This window comes from Saimiri boliviensis, chromosome 10 (assembly GCF_048565385.1).
Source record: "Saimiri boliviensis isolate mSaiBol1 chromosome 10, mSaiBol1.pri, whole genome shotgun sequence".
Classification (NCBI taxonomy): Eukaryota; Metazoa; Chordata; class Mammalia; order Primates; family Cebidae; genus Saimiri; species Saimiri boliviensis.
In genome coordinates, this window is record NC_133458.1 from 29,657,092 (window position 1) to 29,676,268 (window position 19,177).

The window sequence follows — 19,177 nt, forward strand, 5'->3', positions numbered from 1 at the left end:
CCACACCCCTGGTTCCTGTTTTTGAGACAGGGTCTTGCTCTGCTAGCCAGGTTTGGAGTGCATCTCCATTGACTGCAGCCTCGATCTCCCAAACTCAAGTGAACCTCCCACCTCAGTCTCCTGAGCTGCTAGGATCACAGGTGTGCACCACTGTGCCCGGCAAATTTGTTTTGTACAGATGGGGTCTTGCCATGTTGCCCAGGCTGGTCTTGAACTCCTCCTGCCTCAGCCTCCCAAAGTGGTAGGATTACAGGCATGAGCCACGGTGCCTAGCCACCCCTGGTTCCTTACGCCTGCTTTCCTATTGCCCATAGGTGGGGTCTTCCCAAGTACCAAGTCTCAGTGCTCAGTGGTGTGCAGCAAGGAACTATAAGCCCCAGACCCCACCCATGTTTTGTGAAATAACGGTAATAGACTATTAGTAGTAGAATCCTCTGGGTAATTTTAAAGGTGCATATTGTTGGGCATAAGACTAGTCCTGACGAATCACATTTTCTGAAATGTACCTCAAGATTCGTATTAATGTACATTTTCTCCCCTTCAAATTTTAATGTGGAAGGCAAACATTAAGAACTGCTCTAAGTAGCTATGAGAATGATGGGAAGCGGAGTTATGTGGTTCATGGAACTATGAGGGTAGATCCTGTAATCTTCAGCAAAGGCTCCTTGGAGCTAGGGAAGGAATGAGATTTCCACCACTGAAAATCCTACAGTATTTCCAGCCCAAGAATAAGGAAGGAGAAGCTGAGCTGCATGAGGGTGTGTGTGGGTGGGGTCGCCCTGCAGCCTTAGCTGCTTTGATCCTCTCCCACGTTGTCTTTTTGTACCCAGTAACCCAACCTCCCGTTTGCAGGCTACAGACCACACTGGGTACAAACCACAGCAAATTTATTACTCAATATCCAGTGCCACATTATAGCACCACCCGGAGCCCTCACCTTCCCCCCCAACCTGGCCCCAAGGGTACACCCAAAACAGAAAAAAAAGGAAACCCAGATCCCTGCTCCTCCTCTGGAAGAGGGGGCCTTGGCCAGGAAGCCCCTTCCATAGGTCCCAGCAGGCAGGAGAGTGGACCCCTCTGTGCCCAGAGAGCAAGGCTCCAGGCTCCAACAACAGAGAGAACATGCAGGCAGGAGCAGGAGCAGAGGCCTGTGGCTGTGGGGGAGGAAGAGTGGCAGGAAAGGGCACTGCCTGAGGAGTCCGGGAGTCTGGTCATCCCGGGGATGCACGCAGGAGCTTCCGGGCATCAGGGGCCTGCCCCTGGCTGGTTAGCGCTTTGACAGCTCGTGGGACAGCCAGTCCAGACCATCGTACAGACCTGTGCCTTGGGTGGCACAGGTGGCCTGGACATACCACTGTGGGGAGAAAAAAAGAAAGAGGTCAGCAACCAGGAACAAGAGACGCCCTTACATTCCTGCCCCAGCCTGTGGCTTCCCTAAAGAGGCAGGATTCAGAGCAGGCGGGCAGGACCCTTACTGTGCGGCTGCGCAAGTGCTGTAGCCCCAGCTTGTCAGTCAGCTCGCTCACGGGCATGGCGTTGGGCATGTCCTGCTTATTGGCAAACACCAGCAGCACCGCATCCCGCAGCTCATCCTCCTGCAGCTGAGAGGGGAGAAGAGAAGGTGGGACCCAGGCTCCCTCTTCCCTACTGTGTTGGGGAATTCCGTTTCTACCTCCTAGCATCTTTATTGGAAAAAAAGTATTGTGTAATCTGCCGCTGAAAACAAGACATAGTTGTAAATGAGCTTGAGGTCACCTGGGATGTAAGTCCTGGAAAGAAAGACCTTTTCCTAATTTGAGTACTTGCCCAGGCAAAATGACAACATTTCCAAATAGAAAAGGCAAGAAAATAAGATGTTTCTCTTTACCACATATAAGTCCCAGCTCCCCTACAACTTCTCAAACTCAGATGTAAAGACATTGAGAATGTGGCCGGGAGTGGTGGCTCACGCCTGTAATCCCAGTGCTTTGGGGGACCAGGATCACCGGAGGTCAGAGTTCAAGACCAAGACCAGCCTGGCCAACATGGTGAAACCCCATCTCTGCTAAAAATACAAAAATTATCTAAGCATGTTGGCAGGGGCCTGTTATCCCAGCTACTTGGGAGGCTGAGGCAGGAGAATCGCCTGAACCTGGGAGGCGGAGGTTGCAGTGAGCTGAGATTGTGTCACTGCACTCAGACCTGGGCAACAAGAGCAAAACTCCATCTCAAAAAAAAAAAAAAAAAAAAAAAAAAGGACATGAGAATGCACAGAAAAAGTCAGTCCCATCCAAAACATGGTGAGGTACACAATGTGTCTGTCCACAAAGAGAAACTCACTCATATTCCCGGTCTTCAATGCCTGTGGGGGGGCTCCCTGACTTCTATACAACTACAGAGATCACTCTATCCCCAAGCTGAGGGCTCAGTTCCCAGGGCTCTGGGTACTCACCATCTTCTGGAGTTCATCAGCAGATTCTTGGACCCGCTCCCGGTCATTACTGTCCACCACAAAGATGAGGCCCTGGGCAGGAAGGAAGGAAGAAGCAATCACTCCTGCCTGGGACACACGGTGGAGTGGCCCTTTCTCTTTCCTTCCCATCTGTAATTTTGTCAATCCTTCTCGACTAGTAAACTCTACAGAAGTTTACAGAACTCCACAGAAGCTCTACAGGAATCCTGGCACAAACTAGAGACCCCACTGCAAAGGATACGGCCTTTGTCCCTGAGGAGGAAGTAGTTTATCTAAAGATGTGCAAGAAAATAAAGACATGTGATGAGGGCTAAATCAGGCAGCCGGATCCCAGAATCCTGCCTCTAATGAGAAGTCCAAGGTGAGGAAGACTAAGGCGAGTTCTGAAGGGTGAGCAGATGAGCAGAGGCTAGCCAAAGAGAGGGATAGAAGCGGGGAAGGGTGTTTTCCTTGGTCTGGGGACCCAGCCTAGGCCAACAACTCTGTTCTCCCAGCCCTAACACCGTTTCTCCTGGGGGTAGGGAGTCCCCTCCCAACACTCCACCTGAGTGTTCTGGAAGTAGTGCCGCCACAGAGGCCGAATCTTGTCCTGGCCTCCCACGTCCCAGACTGTGAAACAGATGTTCTTATATTCCACTGTTTCTACATTGAAGCCTGCAGATAATTGGGAAAAAAATATGTATGAGAAAAACTCCTGAAGGAAAGGAACTCACTAAAACTACTTGGATCTCAGCAGGGACACCAAACCAGAAAGGCAATGATCAAGGCCCAGGGGAAGGGAACCTCAGAACTGGCGGTCAACAAGGCGGGGCTAGGTCACATCCACCGCGCCTCTGGTATCCTCTGGTATCCACGTAGAGATACCCTGACCCACTTCTCAAATAGCTGTATCTCATGTCAGGGTCAGCTCCAGAAAAGTGGCAGAACTGGGAGCAGACCCTGAGAGGGCCCGCCGAGGCGCTCCCACTCCCTGCTTCGTCCCCGGGCTCACCTATGGTTGGGATGGTGGTGACAATCTCCCCCAACTTCAGTTTGTACAGGATTGTGGTCTTGCCAGCCGCATCCAAGCCAACTGCAAAGGAGAGGGGCACAGGGATGGAGATGGGAGCGAGGGAGCCCCCTAGGGACCAGGGAAAGGGAGAGGCCACACAGCTGATGGTGACGGTGGCTGAGAGCGGGAGCGCCTCCAGGTGCGCGTCGTTATCTACCTTTGGGGCCTGGAGGGCAGTCGGGTGGCGTGAGCCAACTCCAAAGAGGGAGCAGAGCGGGAGAGGGCTGGGAGGCAAGGGCTACGGGAGGAAGGCCGAGCTCCTTTTAAAAGTCGACTCCAAGGGCGGAATCCTCCCTTACCAGCCGGGCTGGGGCGGAGGGAGCTTCACCCCACCCAGGCCCGCAGCTCCGGGTGTCAGGCCCTGGGGTCGGGGCTGCAGACCCGGACCTGCTCGAGAGCAGAGGCCCCGGGGCGTTAGGAGGTGGGTGACCCAGGGCCAGAGACCCAGGTGAGCGGGGCTGGAGGGACGCGGGGGCGGAAGGGCTGCGCCGGGGCCGGCGCCCCGCTCCGGGCCGCGCGCTTGATCTGCCTCACCCATGAGAATCCGCATCTGCTTCTTTCCGAAGATCCGCGAAAAGAGCGCGGACACGGTGAGGCCCATGGCGGGGCCCGGGGAGGGGGCGCGGGCACCGACGCGGGGTGCGGGCTGGAACTGGCCGGCCGCGGGGGGATGGGGCGCAGCAGCAGCAGCAGGAGGAGGCTCCGCCGCCGCCTCCGCGCGTCGCTGCCCTCCCGACGTCACCGTGGGCCCGCCCCCGCCCGGGCCCCGCCCCCGCCCCTCGGCCCCGCCCCCCGGCTCTGGCGCCTGGGGAATCCGAAACTCCGCGAGTCGCGGCGGCTGGCCTGGGTCCCGCGCGGGGCTTACTTGGGAAAGGGACTGGGTCTCTAGCGCGTCTGCCAGGCCTGTGGCCGCCGAATCGGCAGCCGGAGCGCGGCTGAGGAAAAGGCTTCATCGCTCCGCAGCGGCCCCTGCCCCTATCTTCAGTGGCCGGCCGCTGGACTTTGGTTTGTTGGGACCAGGCCCCTAGCGGCTCGGGTTTTAGCTCTTGGGAACCAGCAGCACTGAACGTGTGCACTACTCTCCTTTGGGGAGCAGAAGCTGCGCTTAGGGGTGTTAGTCCCCTCTTTACCCCCTCATCTTCCACTGAGGATCTTGGCGTAGTAAGTGGTCTTGTGAGGAGTGCGCCAGAGGTAGAGGAAGGTGCCCGACTGCTAGCTAGCTTCCGTGGGTCCTTAAAACGCGGACTTCATAGATGATTCCCAATCAGCAGAATTAGGAATCGTGGTGTCGTGGTCGCAGACCCACTCCTGGGCTGTTGGAGAAGTCCACCTTCGCCCGGATGGCCCTGCGGGCCCCGCCTTTCAGTCCAGGCGCAGGCCGCTTTGCTGAAGTTCCTCACTATGCCACAGACTTGTGGACCTGGCTTATTCTTGCACATCCATTCAGGATTTTGTGAGGATCTTGATTCCCTAGACCCAAAGAGCTTCACATGTCATCTCCCTGCCTCATTTTAGCATCTGAGGGGAGAATAGCAAAATAGGAACGAAATTCTTCTGTGAGAGACTGGCTCAATGCCAGGCATTTAATATAGGCCTAACAAATGCTTGTTCAGTTGAACTGGACTGATAGATTCCAGTGGAGCAAGCGCAGGTGCCTACTCTGGATTCCCTGTGGGCTTCTAGGATCAGTTGTTTATGGACTCAAGGTAAACTGAGCTGGGAATAAAAAAAACCCTTCACTCATTCATTTACTTTTTTAGCAAATATTTACTGAGCACCCACCATGTGCCAGTACTGTTTCAGGCTTTAGTTCAAATCTTAATGCTGCCATTTCATTTGGCTTCAACACTCCTCATAACTCTTCTGTTATTTCATCATCTATAAAAGGAGACTTGTTCTAACTTAAGGGGTTATGGTAAATATTAAAATGATGAGATAATGTGACTGAAAGTTATGTATAATACAGCTAGATGTCATTTAGGCCACTGAGAAACGGGGTCTGATCAAACCACCAGGGCCTGCCCCATCCCTACCTGCAAAGTGTGTAACAAGGACAGACTTTGGGAAACAGGAATGAGTGAGCACATGACTTTCCTCTTCTCTTCAGTCATAGACTTGCATCCCTAAGAAGGCTTTTACAAGGCTGAAGAGTACATTTTAGAGAGTCCCAACATAATAACAGAACTAGTGGTCAACAAGTTAGGTCAAGTCTACATTTAGCTCTTTTATCAGCCTGTGTCTCCATCTCTGTTATCACTACATTATCTTCCCCATGACTGAAAGACTCTCTTCACAGGTCTCCTGTCCCTTGTTCCCTCCACCATGTCATTCATACAAGCCTTGATGACATTCCACTTTTCAGATTAAAATCCATTAGGGCCTTACTATCACCCAAGATAAAATTTAAATGTCATAAGTTGAGTCCCTGCCTCTTAATGCCAGCCCCCCTGTTGTCCCCTCCTTCACATACCCTAAGCTACTGAATGCATTCTGGGTAAGTCAAACTCTGATGCCCTAAAGGTCTTTGCATCTTTTCCACCTACCTGGAATGCTGGTTTTCCTGATCTCTGGTTAGGTGGACAATCAGGGCTCATACGTTGAATTCCAAAGTATTATTCCCAAGAGCTTTCAATGCCTCACCTAGCCAGGCCTCTTTCCTCTTAACTTTCCTACCACTTTGAATATACCCATACATACTGGTGTTATAGCAGGACATGTTTGTATGTCTAGTTCCTCACTAGGTTGTGAGTTCCCTTAAAGCAAGGTCGTATCTCTTAATGGTGTTATCGTCTGGTACAACACGTAATATGTTGAGAATCAGACTGATTCAGATAGAACTAAACTTCCTGTGTGATCTTGGGCATGTTACATATAACCTTTTTGCCTCATGTTCCGCTATCTGTAAAATAGGGCTAATGAGTATAGTGCTTATAATAATTATTGTAAAGACTAAATAGCAAAACTCTTGTGAGCTCCTGGTACATAGCTGGCACTCAGGATAGACATGGCTATAGAGTGCCGTCCATAAATATTTGTTGAATCAACTCAGCAGAACTAAGGAAGCGTACTATTACGCTGTATACCTACTAGGTGCCAAGCACTGTGCTAGACAGGACTCCTGTTTTCGCGGTCTAAATGCGAGTCTTTAATTGTTGCCTTTTAGGAACTTGAGACCTGAGCCCCCAAATCCTTGGATGCGTCATTCACCTAAGTGCTTGTTAAGAACGCAGTGCGACGTCGCCCTCTGTCGCTCGCTGATCGTAGCCCCAGGTCAAGCTTAGGCGCTCTCACAAAACCAATACCACTCTGGTGTCTTCGACTTTGCTTGCTTCTCTCTTCCCAAGCCTGTTTGCCGCTCGCTGCCCTACTGCGTTTTCAGCAGGCCCCGCCCACCCGCCGGTGAATTGAGCTCCGCCTAACTCGCGCCCACTGGGGGCGGGGCCCGCGGCGCTTAGCTGACGTCACTTCCAGCGGACACGGAAGCGCGGTAGTAGGCTGGCCGTTGTAGTTAGGAAATCGTGATGGGACTCGGTTCAGCGTGAGCACCTGACCGACGTGGGCCGAGGGGGCCGGCCCGGGCTCCTGTGGCCTGGACAGAGCGGAGAGTGTGGAGCGGCTTCTGGGCCAGCGCGGACGAGCCCTGGCCGAGCGCGCCTCTGGTGCCAGCGTCGCCCCGCCTCCGGGGTAGTACCCGCCCCCACCCTCCGGGCCTCGTACCAGGCGATTACTTTTGCCTGTCGGTTCCGCCTGTCCGCATTAGGTCCGGGATAACTGGGTGCAGCAGGTGTGCGGCCCGCCGCCGGACAGCCCGCTGGCTGTTTCTTTAAGCCCCTGCCTGCCTCTTCGCGGCCCTCTCTCGGGCTGCTGGAAAGCTGAAGTGGAGCAATCCGTTCAGAACCTCCATGGAGAAGTTTGCGATGAATTTCGGTGGCGGCCCAAGCAAGAAAGACTTGCTGGAGACTATAGAGACGCAGAAGAAGCAGCTTCTCCAGTACCAGGCACGGCTCAAGGATGTGGTCCGTGCCTATAAAAGCCTGCTGAAGGAGAAAGAGGCGCTAGAGGCCAGCATCAAGGTGCTGTCGGTATCCCACGAGGCAGATGTGGGCCTCGCAGGTGTCCAGCTTCCAGGCTTCGCCTTTCCTGACTCTGTGGATGACCGGTGCTCCACTCACAGCGAGGATAGCACTGGGACCGCCACTAGCGTGGATACGGCAGCCAGTCTCACCAGCACCAAGGGCGAGTTTGGGATAGAAGATGACAGACCAGCCCGTGGACCACCACCTCCAAAGTCCGAAGAGGCCAGTGGGTCAGAGAGTGGTGTTAGCAGTAGCAGTGGGGATGGGCCGTTTGCGGGTGGGGAGGTGGACAAAAGACTGCACCAGCTGAAGACTCAGTTGGCTACTTTGACTAGTTCTTTGGCCACAGTCACTCAGGAGAAGTCTCGCATGGAGGCTTCTTACCTGGCTGACAAGAAGAAGATGAAACAGGACTTAGAGGATGCCAATAACAAGGCAGAGGAGGAGAGGGCCCGCCTGGAGGGAGAATTGAAGGGGCTGCAGGAGCAAATAGCAGAAACCAAAGCCCGACTTATCACGCAGCAGCATGATCGGGCCCAAGAGCAGAGTGACCATGCCTTGATGCTGCGTGAGCTCCAGAAGCTGCTGCAGGAGGAGAGGACCCAGCGCCAGGACTTGGAGCTTAGGTTAGAAGAGACCCGAGAGGCCCTGGCAGGACGAGCATATGCAGCTGAACAGATGGAAGGATTTGAACAGCAGACCAAGCAGCTGACCCGTGAGGTGGAGGAGCTGAAAAGTGAACTGCAGGCCATTCGAGATGAGAAGAATCAGCCAGACCCCCGGCTGCAAGAACTTCAGGAAGAGGCCGCCCGCCTTAAGAGCCATTTCCAGGCCCAGTTACAGCAGGAAATGAGAAAGGTAATTATCCACATCTCTTTCAAACATTAGTCATTGATCTGAAGTGGGAAATAACTAGGGTTTTTTTCCTCCTTTGCTAGTAAGAGCTAAGTGTCTACACTGTCATTTTTGATGCTACCTGAAAAGTTCCATTAGTGAGTCCCGGGAAGTGCTGTTCTATGTGGTGTTGACATAGGTGCTTTCAGGAGGATGTGGAGCTTCTCAGTGTAGGCTGGGTTGGAGCCAGTCAGCCCTGCGCTTCTGGGCATTGGCATCTTACCAGCTGTGTTCTATGAAGCAGTATAGTGGCAGCTGTACTAGGGAGGGTGGCTGAAGGCAAAAGGGAATTTTCTCAGAAGTAACCTCTTGTCATTGCCTTTACTTGAGATTTGCCTGTTCTGGAGAAATGCTATTTTCCAGAATAGGCCTTCTTTCTGGTGGAGAAAGGGTGCCTCCTTTCAATGTGGAGAGGGAGATCCAGCTCAGTTTTGAACTACTAGGAATATTAGATAAGGAAAAATATTGTATGATTTCTTAATAAGATTTGAGGAAGCACCTGAAAAACAACAGTAACACATTACATGTGAGTTAGGTGGAAAGCAGAATGGAATGGCAGATATAACAAGGTGCTTCATGTTGTTTAGTATAATATGTGTCTTGCAGAACCCAGGCAGGTAATAGGAACTTTTGTTAGTTCCTGAATCAACTGAAAAATCCCTAGTTCCCATTCTTGTCAGGCCATTCCAATCCAGTGACCCTTTTGCTCCCCTTTCCCGCTTTCTCAGAGTTGCTGTGGGGCTTTTGTGGATGCATTATTTCTCTTCCCTTGTTTTGCAGACAGCTCTTGCAGAGGATCAACTCCGTCAGCAATCTCAGGTGGAAGAACAGAGGGTGGCAGCCCTGGAGAATCAAATATCTGAGGTGTCGGAGCTGCTGGGCACCTATGAGAAAGCCAAGCAGAAGGACCAGCTGGCCATCCAGAAGCTGAAGGAGCGTGTTCTGCAGCTGGACCTGGAGAACAAGACACTGGCTCTAGCAGTCTCCAGCAGGTCCCCTCTGGACAGCCATGGAGAGGAGTCTAGTCTGGATGTCAATGTCCTGAAGGATAAAATGGAGAAGCTGAAGAGACTGCTGCAGGTTGCAGCCAGGAAAAGCCAGGTAACCCTGGATGTGGAGAAGCTCTGTGACCTGGAGATAATGACCAGCTCGGAGACTGCTGATGGGGAGAAGGCTACTGCACTCTATTACCAACAGGAGCTGAAACAGCTGAAGGAAGAGTTTGAGAGGTACAAGATGAGAGCCCAGGTGGTCCTCAAAAGCAAGAATACGAAAGATGGTAATCTGGGGAAGGAGCTGGAGGCAGCCCAGGAACAGCTTGCAGAGCTGAAGGAGAAGTATGTCTCCCTGCGGTTGTCCTGCGAGGAGCTTGAGCACCAACACCAGCAGGAGGCTGAGGACTGGAAGCAGGAGCTGGCCCGGCTGCAGCAGCTCCACCGGCAGGAGCTGGAGCGGTGCCAGCTGGACTTCAGGGACCGCACACTGAAACTGGAGGAGGAGTTGCACAAGCAACGGGATCGTGCCCTGGCTGTGCTCGCTGAGAAGGACTTGGAACTGGAACAACTGCGTTCTGTAGCCTTGGCCTCTGGGCTGCCAGGACGCAGGAGTCCTGTGGGCGGTGGGGGTCCTGGGGACGTGGCTGAAACATCATCCTCAGATAGCCTAACCCAAGCATTACAACTTGCAGTGGCCAGTGAGCCCACTTTCTTTCTGTACGCTGAGCAGCTGGCCCGCAAAGAGGTGGAGATCACATCGCTGAGGAAGCAGAAGCACAGGCTGGAGGTCGAGGTGCATCAGCTACAGGATCGGCTGCTGGAGGAGGGCGAACGGCATCGTGAGGAGGTTGCAGCCCTGCAGAGCCACATCGAAAAGAACATCAGGGACCAGAGCAGGGAGGGAGCCAACCTGGAGTACCTCAAAAACATCATCTACCGCTTCTTGACCTTACCTGACTCCCTGGGCCGCCAGCAGACTCTCACAGCCATATTGACTATCTTGCACTTCAGTCCGGAGGAGAAGAAAGTGATAATGCGACTCCCAACCAGTGCTAGCTGGTGGCCTTCTGGCAAGAGATGATGCCATTTTCACTCGCTCCTGGAATCTCTGTGCCTCTTTTATGTGGGAACAGGCAGGCTCTGGTTTCTGCTGCTTCTCTTACATTGTCATTTATTTCTTCACTGTGTTGAGCTGGGAGGAGTCTTCAATGTGGGATGGGATTTTCTGCCAAATGCCATTAATGCTGCTTTATTCTTGGGCCCTAGAGATACTGAAAGTGTTGGGGCAGTATCTTCTGATGGTGTGTATGTGAGGAGAAGGTGAGGTTAGGACTGAGAGGTGCAAAAATTGGGACAGTGGTAAGGTTTTTTTAAAATAAGATGTTTTGTTTTAATAATATCCTCCTGGCACGGAGCTAGGAGTAAATGTGACTCCAAAGGGAGTGCAGTTAATCTCTGGAATGCACAAAAACCAGCTGTTTTCTCCATCTCATCACAATCCAAGTCTGGTCCATTGCTGTCCCAATTCTCTGGGGACATAGAGCCAGGCTGGAAAGGGACCAGGAAGTTTGAAATAGTGGCCCATCATCCACTAGTCCCAAGGGCCAAGGAATAGTGAGTTTATTCTGGAAGGAACTGGGAAGCTTAGTCTAGTTAGTGCCTGGGGATGACTTACGCAATCTAGATAAAACAGTGGTTATGACCATCCTAGAGAGGGCCCTGAGCACCAGCTTGAGCTTAGGGGTTTCCTGAGTAACCTGCTTTTGGCCTGGATAGGGTTAAAATAGGCCTATGTTGCTTGTCCCTGCCTTAACCTATCTGCCTGAGGTTGGCCTGAGATTGTGAGTAAACGACTTTGCTGTCTTCTGAAAGTGAATGAAAGTGTTGAACTTTCATTAAGAAATAAAGTCTTAGCGGCCGGGCGTGGTGGCTCAAGCCTGTAATCCCAGCACTTTGGGAGGCCGAGGCAGGCGGATCACAAGGTCAAGAGATCGAGACCATCCTGGCCAATATGGTGAAACCCCGTCTCTACTAAAAATACAAAAATTAGCTGGGCGTAGTGGTGTGCGCCTGTAGTCCCAGCTACTTGGGAGGCTGAGGCGGAAGAATTGCTTGAACCCAGGAGGCGGAGGTTGCAGTGAGCTGAGATTGTGCCACTGCACTCCAGCCTGGCGCCTGGCAAAAGAGTGAGACTCTGTCTCAAAAAAAATAAAATAAAATAAAGTCTTAGCTTCTTACAGAGGGGGGTCCAAACGGTGAACGCTCATCCTGCCTGAATATAAGGAATTAGCTCAGAGACTGGCCCCTAGCTTTTCTGCCTTTGTAGGGACAGCAAAAGAGGAAAACTTGCTGCAGAAAATTCTGAAAGATTGCTGTAGCTCTCACAGAGAAGTGGTAAAGATAGCTAAAGCTGCGTAGGGGTGCTTTCTGCCCAGTGGATCTTGGCATAAGTAGATTAATCTTGCTCTTTTAAGGAAAGGCAACTTATTGAGGCAGCCTGGAAAAGAGTTTCTCAGAAAACTCATTTCCTCTGTTCCTTCTTTTCTCCCATCTACTCTTACCCACTCTTAGTGGTTATTGAGGTCTTTGGACTCTAAAGACTAGTGTTTGGCTGCTAACTGGACTAATATGTGTCTTTCTGTGATTTCATTATAGAGGTCTGTTTTGTGAGAGTTTTGGGGTACAGAAAACTTGGATTAAATTTTCTAAATGGGAGGCTGGGTGACCTGGATTATCTACAGTAAGTAGACTTAAATGGAACAGAAGTTATGTGTCCAAATGATTATATAAACCATGGAATCATTAAACCTGAGTGACTTGGCCTGTGTGGTTCCTTAATGGTATGTATGTTTCTAGATTAGAATGTGAATGTAAATGGTGAATGAAAAGGATAGAAATAATGTTTTCATATGTTAATCCATGAGCTTGAATCCAGAGAGGAATATCTCAGTGCTTTAACACCTTAGTTTTAACACACATTTCTTAGCCTGGAATTGTGTGTATATGTGTTTGTGTGTGGCCACATACTCTGGAAAATGCTTTTTTACCGGTTTATTGGACAGGCTTAAAACTTCCGTAATCACTACTTCAAACTCTATAAGTAATCTGTTTATGCTTTATTATCCTTAAAATCAGGATTCATAGTGTCCTGAAAAAGTGTCTCTGGACATCAAGCTAAACTCAAAAATAATAGACATGCTTAATTTTCTTTTTCTCTCTAACTGTAGGATATCTTGTAATTGTTATTTCTAGGTAGCTGTGGACAGAGTAGAAAGATGCAGAGTCACAGTTGCTTTCCTAGAACTAATTCCTGTGCTTTTGACTTTGAGAAGATGGCAAACAGGAAAAGAAGCAACTCAATTTCTGATTAATAATTTTAAGAATCTGGAGATACATAAAACTGTGAGGGCTTCCAGCCGAAACTAAAAGACTTATTCCCTTACTACCCTTGACACAGAGCCTAGAAAGAGACAAAATTAATGCAGATATGCTAAATTCAAAATTTCTTGTCTTCTCACATCCTCCCCTGAAACAAGTTTTCCAGTTATTTGGCTGGTTTGCCTGTGACAGATACCCTAAGGCAGGTGTCCCTAAACTATGGCCCTCGGGCCGCATGCGGCCCCCTGAGGTCATTTATTCGGCCCCCTGCCGCACTTCAGGAAGGGGCACCTCTTTCATTGGTGGTCAGTGAGAGGAGCACAGTATGTGGCGGCCCTCCAATGGTCTGAGGGACAGTGAACTGGCCCCCTGTGTAAAAAGTTTGGGGACGCCTGCTCTAAGGAAAGAAAGGGAGATCGAGGGTAAGAGAATTGAGATCAAAATTAGAGATAAATACATTTTCCTCTGGCCCTTGTCCCAGAATATCAGACAGTATATGCGATGTGTCGGTAATGAGACTGAGCCTTATGTGATTAGCCATTATCACACAAGTCAGAGGAGGATTGCTGTGAAGAAGAGGTGGAAGGAAGGTAGTCTGACCCCCTCTTGGATACCTCGCATCTGGGGAATAAACATGTCCCTATATCCTGCCCTGGATGTTGTTAAATCACTGTCCGTTACCTAGAACTCAGGCTCCCAAACTGTTTTGTGAAGCTGCTACTAAGGATTATTTTTGCTTATTTTTGTAGAGTGTGCTGGTGTCATGTTGAGCCATTTGCACCATTTACACCCATTTTTATCATTTACTCCTCACAGGGGCTATTCCCCTCCCCTCCTTATAAATGTTAAATTTGTGGAAAGATCATGTAACTAATAAATGAGTCAGGTCTGATTAGCCCCAGAGCCCCCTTAATCGGTATGCTCCTGCCTCCTCAGTCCTTGGAAGGGTCAGAGCCTTTCTCCCTAGATTTCTAGGGATGGGGAGCCTGCTCTGTAGGCTGCACTGGGCTGGCTCAAATGGAGAGAACGTCTCCAGCTGTAAATTGCAGCCAAGCAAAGTTGCTATGCTATAGGATTGAACAGGCAACAGTGGTTCTTTGTAAGAGCCCTAAAGCTGCTCTGTCCCCAGTTTCTAGATCATTGCTAACTTTAGAACTTGTATAATTGTAACACAATAAAAGAGGACTGGGTACTAGCTGTTGTTACAGTGTGTTCCAACTATCAACTCTGGAAAAACTGGGGAAACAGTTTTGGGGATTGGAAATAGAATCCTGATGAATGAGTCACTTTACTCCCTCCCCTCCCCTCAACCCTCTTCTCCCCCAGGCAGTCTGGTGACCTCGGATGGATGATTTTGGAGCAAAAACCCCCTAAGTACATAAAAAGCCAGCATAGTATCTGAAACAAGGTAGGTGCTAAAACACTTATCTCTACCAAGAATGTTAAGTAGCAGAATTAGAAATCAGACGGAGGCCTTCTGGATTTAAATCTGGTGTTTCTTAGTCACAAGTGTTGCTGTAAACAAAAAGAAAAATGTCCTTTATCAAGTCCCGGCTCTGAGGGAGACTACTAACATTTCCCCGACCTTATTTAAATCACACAACAATCTGAAGCATATCTGTTTTGCAGATGAGTAAGTGGAGACTTGGCAAGATGAGATGAATTGGCCAAGGCCCAGAGCCAGTCATGGCAGAATCAGGAATCGGACATGTTTCTATGGACCAGAAGGCCCAGGCCCTTTCTGATGTCTGTGCTGTCTCCCAGTAGAGGGTAACGTGGAATCCTGAAGAAGTGTTGCTCACTGAGAAATTTAGGGTGCCGAGTTGCTGGCACGGGCTAAGGAAGAAGGGGTTCTTGTCCAGGTGGTCCAATCTTCAGTGCCAAATGACTGCCTCCTAATTTCTCAGAAACCTACTTTCCTAGGAGCAGAGCTATTTCACTGAAATCGATGAAATGGACTCTTATTACAAGTCAGTTTTATGAGAGTTTGAGTAGTGACAGACTGTTTTTCCTGGGACCCAGATCTCCTGGGTAACCTAAATATTGAAGGTGCTGACAAACTCACACTGCAGGGAGCTCATAAAAGCAAAGGATGCCTGGAGGAAATGACCCTCCTAGGAGGAAAATCCCTGTCCGTCCCTTGACTTTAGCAAGGAGAGCATCTCTGGTTCAGTATAAATTCATCCATTGCCATGGTCTACTTCCATATCTCTCAGAAAGAATCTCAGTCCTGATAACACTTTACACGAATGAGTTTTTAAATGTAGGCTTACACATACATTTAATACTTTTTTTTTTTTTTTTTTTTGAGACAGAGTCTCACTCTGTCGCCCAAGCTGGCGTACAGTAGTGCGATCTCGGCTCTCAGCTCACTGCATCTTCTGCCTCCTGTGTTCAAGTGATTCTCCTGCCTCAACCTCCTGAGTAGCTGGGATTACAGGCATGCACCACCACGCCTGGGTAATTTTTGTATTTTTAGTAGAGACGGGGTTTCACCATGATGGCCAGGCTGTTCTTGAATGATCCACCGGCCTTGGCCTCCCAAAATGCAGGGATTACAGGCATGAACCATCACACCTGTTCCATACATTTTATATTAACTGAGGCGGCTGTGCTATCCACAGTGAAAATCTATGAAGGGCTAGTATTTGGAGTCCATTGTCTTTCCCTTAGTTCAACAGGTACCAGGCTTTTGAGCATGAGGGAAGCCTCAGTCTAGGCAATTTCACAGGCCTTGTGGGGGCATTCTGCCCTGGTGTTCTGTTTACTTCATTCCACTGGAATAAGCTGTCCGACATGGAACCTGGAGCCAGCTGAGATGAGATTTGAGATAAGTCTGGAGGCCAAGCTTCTTTGGTTTGGTGTCTTTGAGTGCCTGCATTGTATTACCTGGCAAATTTAAATTTTTCTCATCTAGAATCCTCAGGCACACTGTTCTCTGCCTCCATAGTCCCTCCCCACCTGCATCCCAAACCTCTATAGTATGATCTTATCCTTTAAGATTCAATGGAAATGTCACTTTCTCCATCCTGACTTTTCTAATACCCAGGGACTTCATCCTCTGAGATCCTCCAGTACTTTGCTCACATTGACCCTGGACACAGAAGTGATGTCTTATACTTTCATGTTTCAAGTTACTTCTCTGTTTCCTTGACTGCCCTATAAATTTCTCAAGGTCACTCCCATGCCCCATTCATCTTTGTGCTCTTAGGACTTTTCATATCCTGGCACATAGTAAGTGCTCAATAAATAGCTGAACAAATCAATAAGAGACTGGAAAATACTAATTTGTACCTTCAGAACAAGAGATTTAATTTTTGCTAGTATACTGCTTTCTCCCACTGGGCTGCTTTCCTGCTAGTTTTTTCTTTAGCCGTATTAGTGAATGTGCTTTGTTAATGTAGGTCTCTGGGATGATGACTAGAATTGATATTAAGTAAAATAGCTTCCTTTAGTTATTAGAAGACTTGGGGAGCTAGTCCTGGTCCCATCAGGGAATTTTCTTCAGTTAATTGGAAGATCGCTGAGAAAAGGAGAAAATAAGTTGTGGCAAGGACTCCAGGCTCAGGCACATAGCAAAATTTTGGGTCTCAGGTCTTACTCTTTTTTTAATTTTTATTTTTTACCCCCATATCTAGAGGACTTTTTTTTTTTTTTTTTTTTCCTGAGGCAGGGTCTTGCTCTGTTGCCCAGACTGGAGTGTGGTGGCATGACCACAGCTCACTGCAGTCTTGAGCTCTTGGGTTCATGTGATCCTCCTGCCTCAGCCTCCTAGGCAACTGGGACTTCAGGTGTGCACCACCATGTGTGGCTATTTTTTTTTTTTTTTTTTTGAGACAGTCTCCTTCTGTCCTCTAGGCTAGAGTGCAGTGGTGCTATCTCGGCTCACTGTAACTTCTGCCTCTTGGGTTCAAGTGATTCTCCTGCCTTAGCCTCCTGAGTAACTGGGATTACCAATTTTTGAATTTTTTTGAGACAAGGTTTCACCATATTAGACAGACTGGTCTCGAACTCCTGACCTCAAGTGATTCACTAGACTCAGCTTCCCACAGTGCTGGAATTACAGGTTTGAGCCACTATGCCTGGCCTTTGCCTGGCTAATTTTATTTTTAGAAATGGCATCTTGCTATTTTGCCCAGGCTGGTCTAGAACTCCTGGGCTTAAGCAATCTTCCTGCCTTGGCCTCCCAAAGTGCTGGCATTACAGGTGTGAGCCAATGTGCCTGGCCTCTCAGGTGTCACCCTTGATGAAGACTCCAACAGTAAGCTTCCCTGCTGAGGAACCTGTATATCAGAGGCACCTGGACTTGAGGGCTGCATAGAATAGGTACCTCCATTACCTGATCTCTCAAGGGGATTAGGGATTGTCCTTCCCTGTCTTCCTATGGCTGTGGCAAACTTCTTGACAAACTGAATTTTTTCTTTCTCTGATGCCTAGGCTCAGTCATAAACAAAAAGAGTTGATGTTTTTCTCTGGGCTGACACTTGCCCCTTCAGATCAGCACCCAACTTCTGGAGAGGCACTAAGTGAGATATGCTTGCCTGGCATGAGGTAAGAGTCGACCATGGTGTGTTATTTCTCTTCGAAATCTTTCCAAGGGCACTTGCTGGGAGCCCGTGCCTTGTTCAGTATTTGTGAATGGTTGGTGGTCAGTGAGTCCCCTGGGTACAGAAGGAAACAGCATTTTCAGTGGTTGGTGAACCATACTTTTGAGACACCTGGGGCCCAAATCACTAAAGTCAGCAGCCCCTGGTCATTCAGTCCTGAGGATGACTTTGGTTGTATCTGGATGTGTCTTTCAAGTTTTGGTGGCCAACAGGGCCAGGGAATCAGAACCTGATTTCAAACCAGAGGGAATTCACTAACCCAGTATGAGTGATGCTGCTGCACCTGTCTCTCCTCCTCTCTCCATTTCAGCCCTGTTGCTTCTCCAATATAAATCACAATTCCTGCCCTGAAGTTGTTTATAGTCTGTTGAGGTTCACACAGCATGTGCATCCAGACTGCAATCCCAGGAGGACTCTATGCTGAGAGTGGTTGATCAGTGGATTGTATGAGGGCAAGGAGGAAGCCAGTGATCCAGGGCAATGAAGAAAGGCTTCGGGATATGAACTAGGCTGCGAGTGATGATCTGATCTGCATAAAGTGCGTGAGATGGGGAAACGTAACCACCACAGCAGAAAAGCATGGACCAAAGGCCCAGACTGGGCAAGTCCATCGTATTAATAGATTGGATATTGAGGGAGAATAACATGGAATCACAGGATGTTAGAGTTGAAAGGGATATTAGCTCATGTTTGATCACGCCCCTCTCTTTTTTTTTTTTTTTGTTACTGAGTTTTGCTCTTGTTACCCAGGCTGGAGTGCAATGGCGCAATCTCGGCTCCACCTCCTGGGTTCGAGCAGTTCTCCTGCCTCAGCCTCCCGAGTAGCTGGGACTACAGGTATGCACCACCATGCCTAGCTAATTTTTTGTATTTTTAGTAGACATGGGGTTTCACCATGTTGACCAGGATGGTCTTGATCTTTTAACCTCATGATCCACTCACCTTGGCCTCCCAAAGTGCTGGGATTATAGGCGTGAGCCACCACGCCTGGTCCCCTCTCTTAACAAAAGAGGAAACCAAGACCCACACAGGACAAATTGGCTCTATCACCAATCTGGCTTAGGAGTGGAGTAGAAGCTCTTGTCCAGAGTGATGGGTCATGACTGGATGGCTAGCAGAGAAGGATGCCAGCTTCATGGGGGGTTTGTGCACTGTCCGCCTGGGCAAGCAGAGCAGCAGTACGCACAGAGGGAGGGGGACAGCAAGGCAGCAGCTCCATCGATGAGCCAGCCTTCCCTTTTCTCCTGTACCATTGCTCCTGGGACTCTGAAAGAGATACAAGAAGAGAGGCTAGGTGCAGTGGGACACCTGTAAACCCAGCACTTTGGGAGATGGAGGTGGGTGGATCACTTGAGGTCAGGCATTCGAGACCAACCTCGCCAACATGGTGAAACCCCATCTCTACTAAAAATACGAAAATTAGCTGGGCGTGGTGGCGTGCATCTGTAGTCCCAGCTACTTGGGTGGCTGAGGCAGGAGAATTGCTTGAACCAGGGAAGAAGAGTGAGCCAAGATTGTGCCACTGCACTCCAGCCTGCCTGGGTGACAGAACAAGAATCCTTAAAAAAAAAAAAAAAAAAAAAAAAAAAAAGGCCAGGCACAGTGGCTCACGCCTGTAATCCCAGCACTTTAGGAGGCCGAGGCAGGTGGATCACCTGAGGTTGGGAGTACAAGACCAGCCTGACCAACATGGGGAAACCCCATCTCTACTAAAAATACAAAAA

At 49.5% G+C, this 19,177-nt stretch overlaps 3 protein-coding genes across 3 annotated transcripts in view; 2 read left to right on the forward strand and 1 right to left on the reverse strand.

Moving 5' to 3' along the window:
* Window positions 1-870: 870 nt before the first annotated feature.
* Window positions 871-4,249, reverse strand: ARF5 (ARF GTPase 5). Its single transcript, XM_003921022.3, has 6 exons — window positions 4,038-4,249; window positions 3,444-3,524; window positions 2,997-3,106; window positions 2,432-2,503; window positions 1,476-1,601; window positions 871-1,354 (listed from the first exon to the last, which is right to left on the reverse strand). Exons 1-6 carry the CDS (start codon window positions 4,102-4,104, stop codon window positions 1,268-1,270), a joined length of 543 nt encoding a protein of 180 aa, XP_003921071.1. The 5' UTR covers window positions 4,105-4,249; the 3' UTR covers window positions 871-1,267.
* GCC1 (GRIP and coiled-coil domain containing 1) lies at window positions 3,614-12,289 on the forward strand. The gene is made up of 3 exons (XM_003921020.4): window positions 3,614-3,642; window positions 6,667-8,437; window positions 9,254-12,289. Exons 2-3 carry the CDS (start codon window positions 7,406-7,408, stop codon window positions 10,547-10,549), a joined length of 2,328 nt encoding a protein of 775 aa, XP_003921069.1. The 5' UTR covers window positions 3,614-3,642; window positions 6,667-7,405; the 3' UTR covers window positions 10,550-12,289.
* Window positions 12,290-14,144: 1,855 nt separating this feature from the next.
* LOC101033324 (melanoma inhibitory activity protein 2-like) overlaps window positions 14,145-19,177 on the forward strand; it is a 125,584-nt gene continuing 120,551 nt past the window's right edge. The window contains exons 1-2 of the mRNA XM_074379105.1: window positions 14,145-14,616; window positions 17,284-17,991. The gene's annotated coding sequence lies outside the window, so the exon portion shown is untranslated. The remainder of the gene's footprint in view (window positions 14,617-17,283; window positions 17,992-19,177) is intronic.

Excerpts from the sequence above, each read along its gene's own strand:
- ARF5 (XM_003921022.3), bottom strand. The coding sequence starts at position 4,104 with ATGGGCCTCACCGTGTCCGCGCTCTTTTCGCGGATCTTCGGAAAGAAG. Across the intron at positions 3,107-3,443 it reads CACCACCATCCCAACCATAG|GCTTCAATGTAGAAACAGTG; the intron begins GTGAGCCCGGGG and ends AATTATCTGCAG. Across the intron at positions 2,504-2,996 it reads ACTACTTCCAGAACACTCAG|GGCCTCATCTTTGTGGTGGA; the intron begins GTGGAGTGTTGG and ends CTTCCTGCCCAG.
- GCC1 (XM_003921020.4), top strand. The coding sequence starts at position 7,406 with ATGGAGAAGTTTGCGATGAATTTCGGTGGCGGCCCAAGCAAGAAAGAC. Across the intron at positions 8,438-9,253 it reads TACAGCAGGAAATGAGAAAG|ACAGCTCTTGCAGAGGATCA; the intron begins GTAATTATCCAC and ends CTTGTTTTGCAG.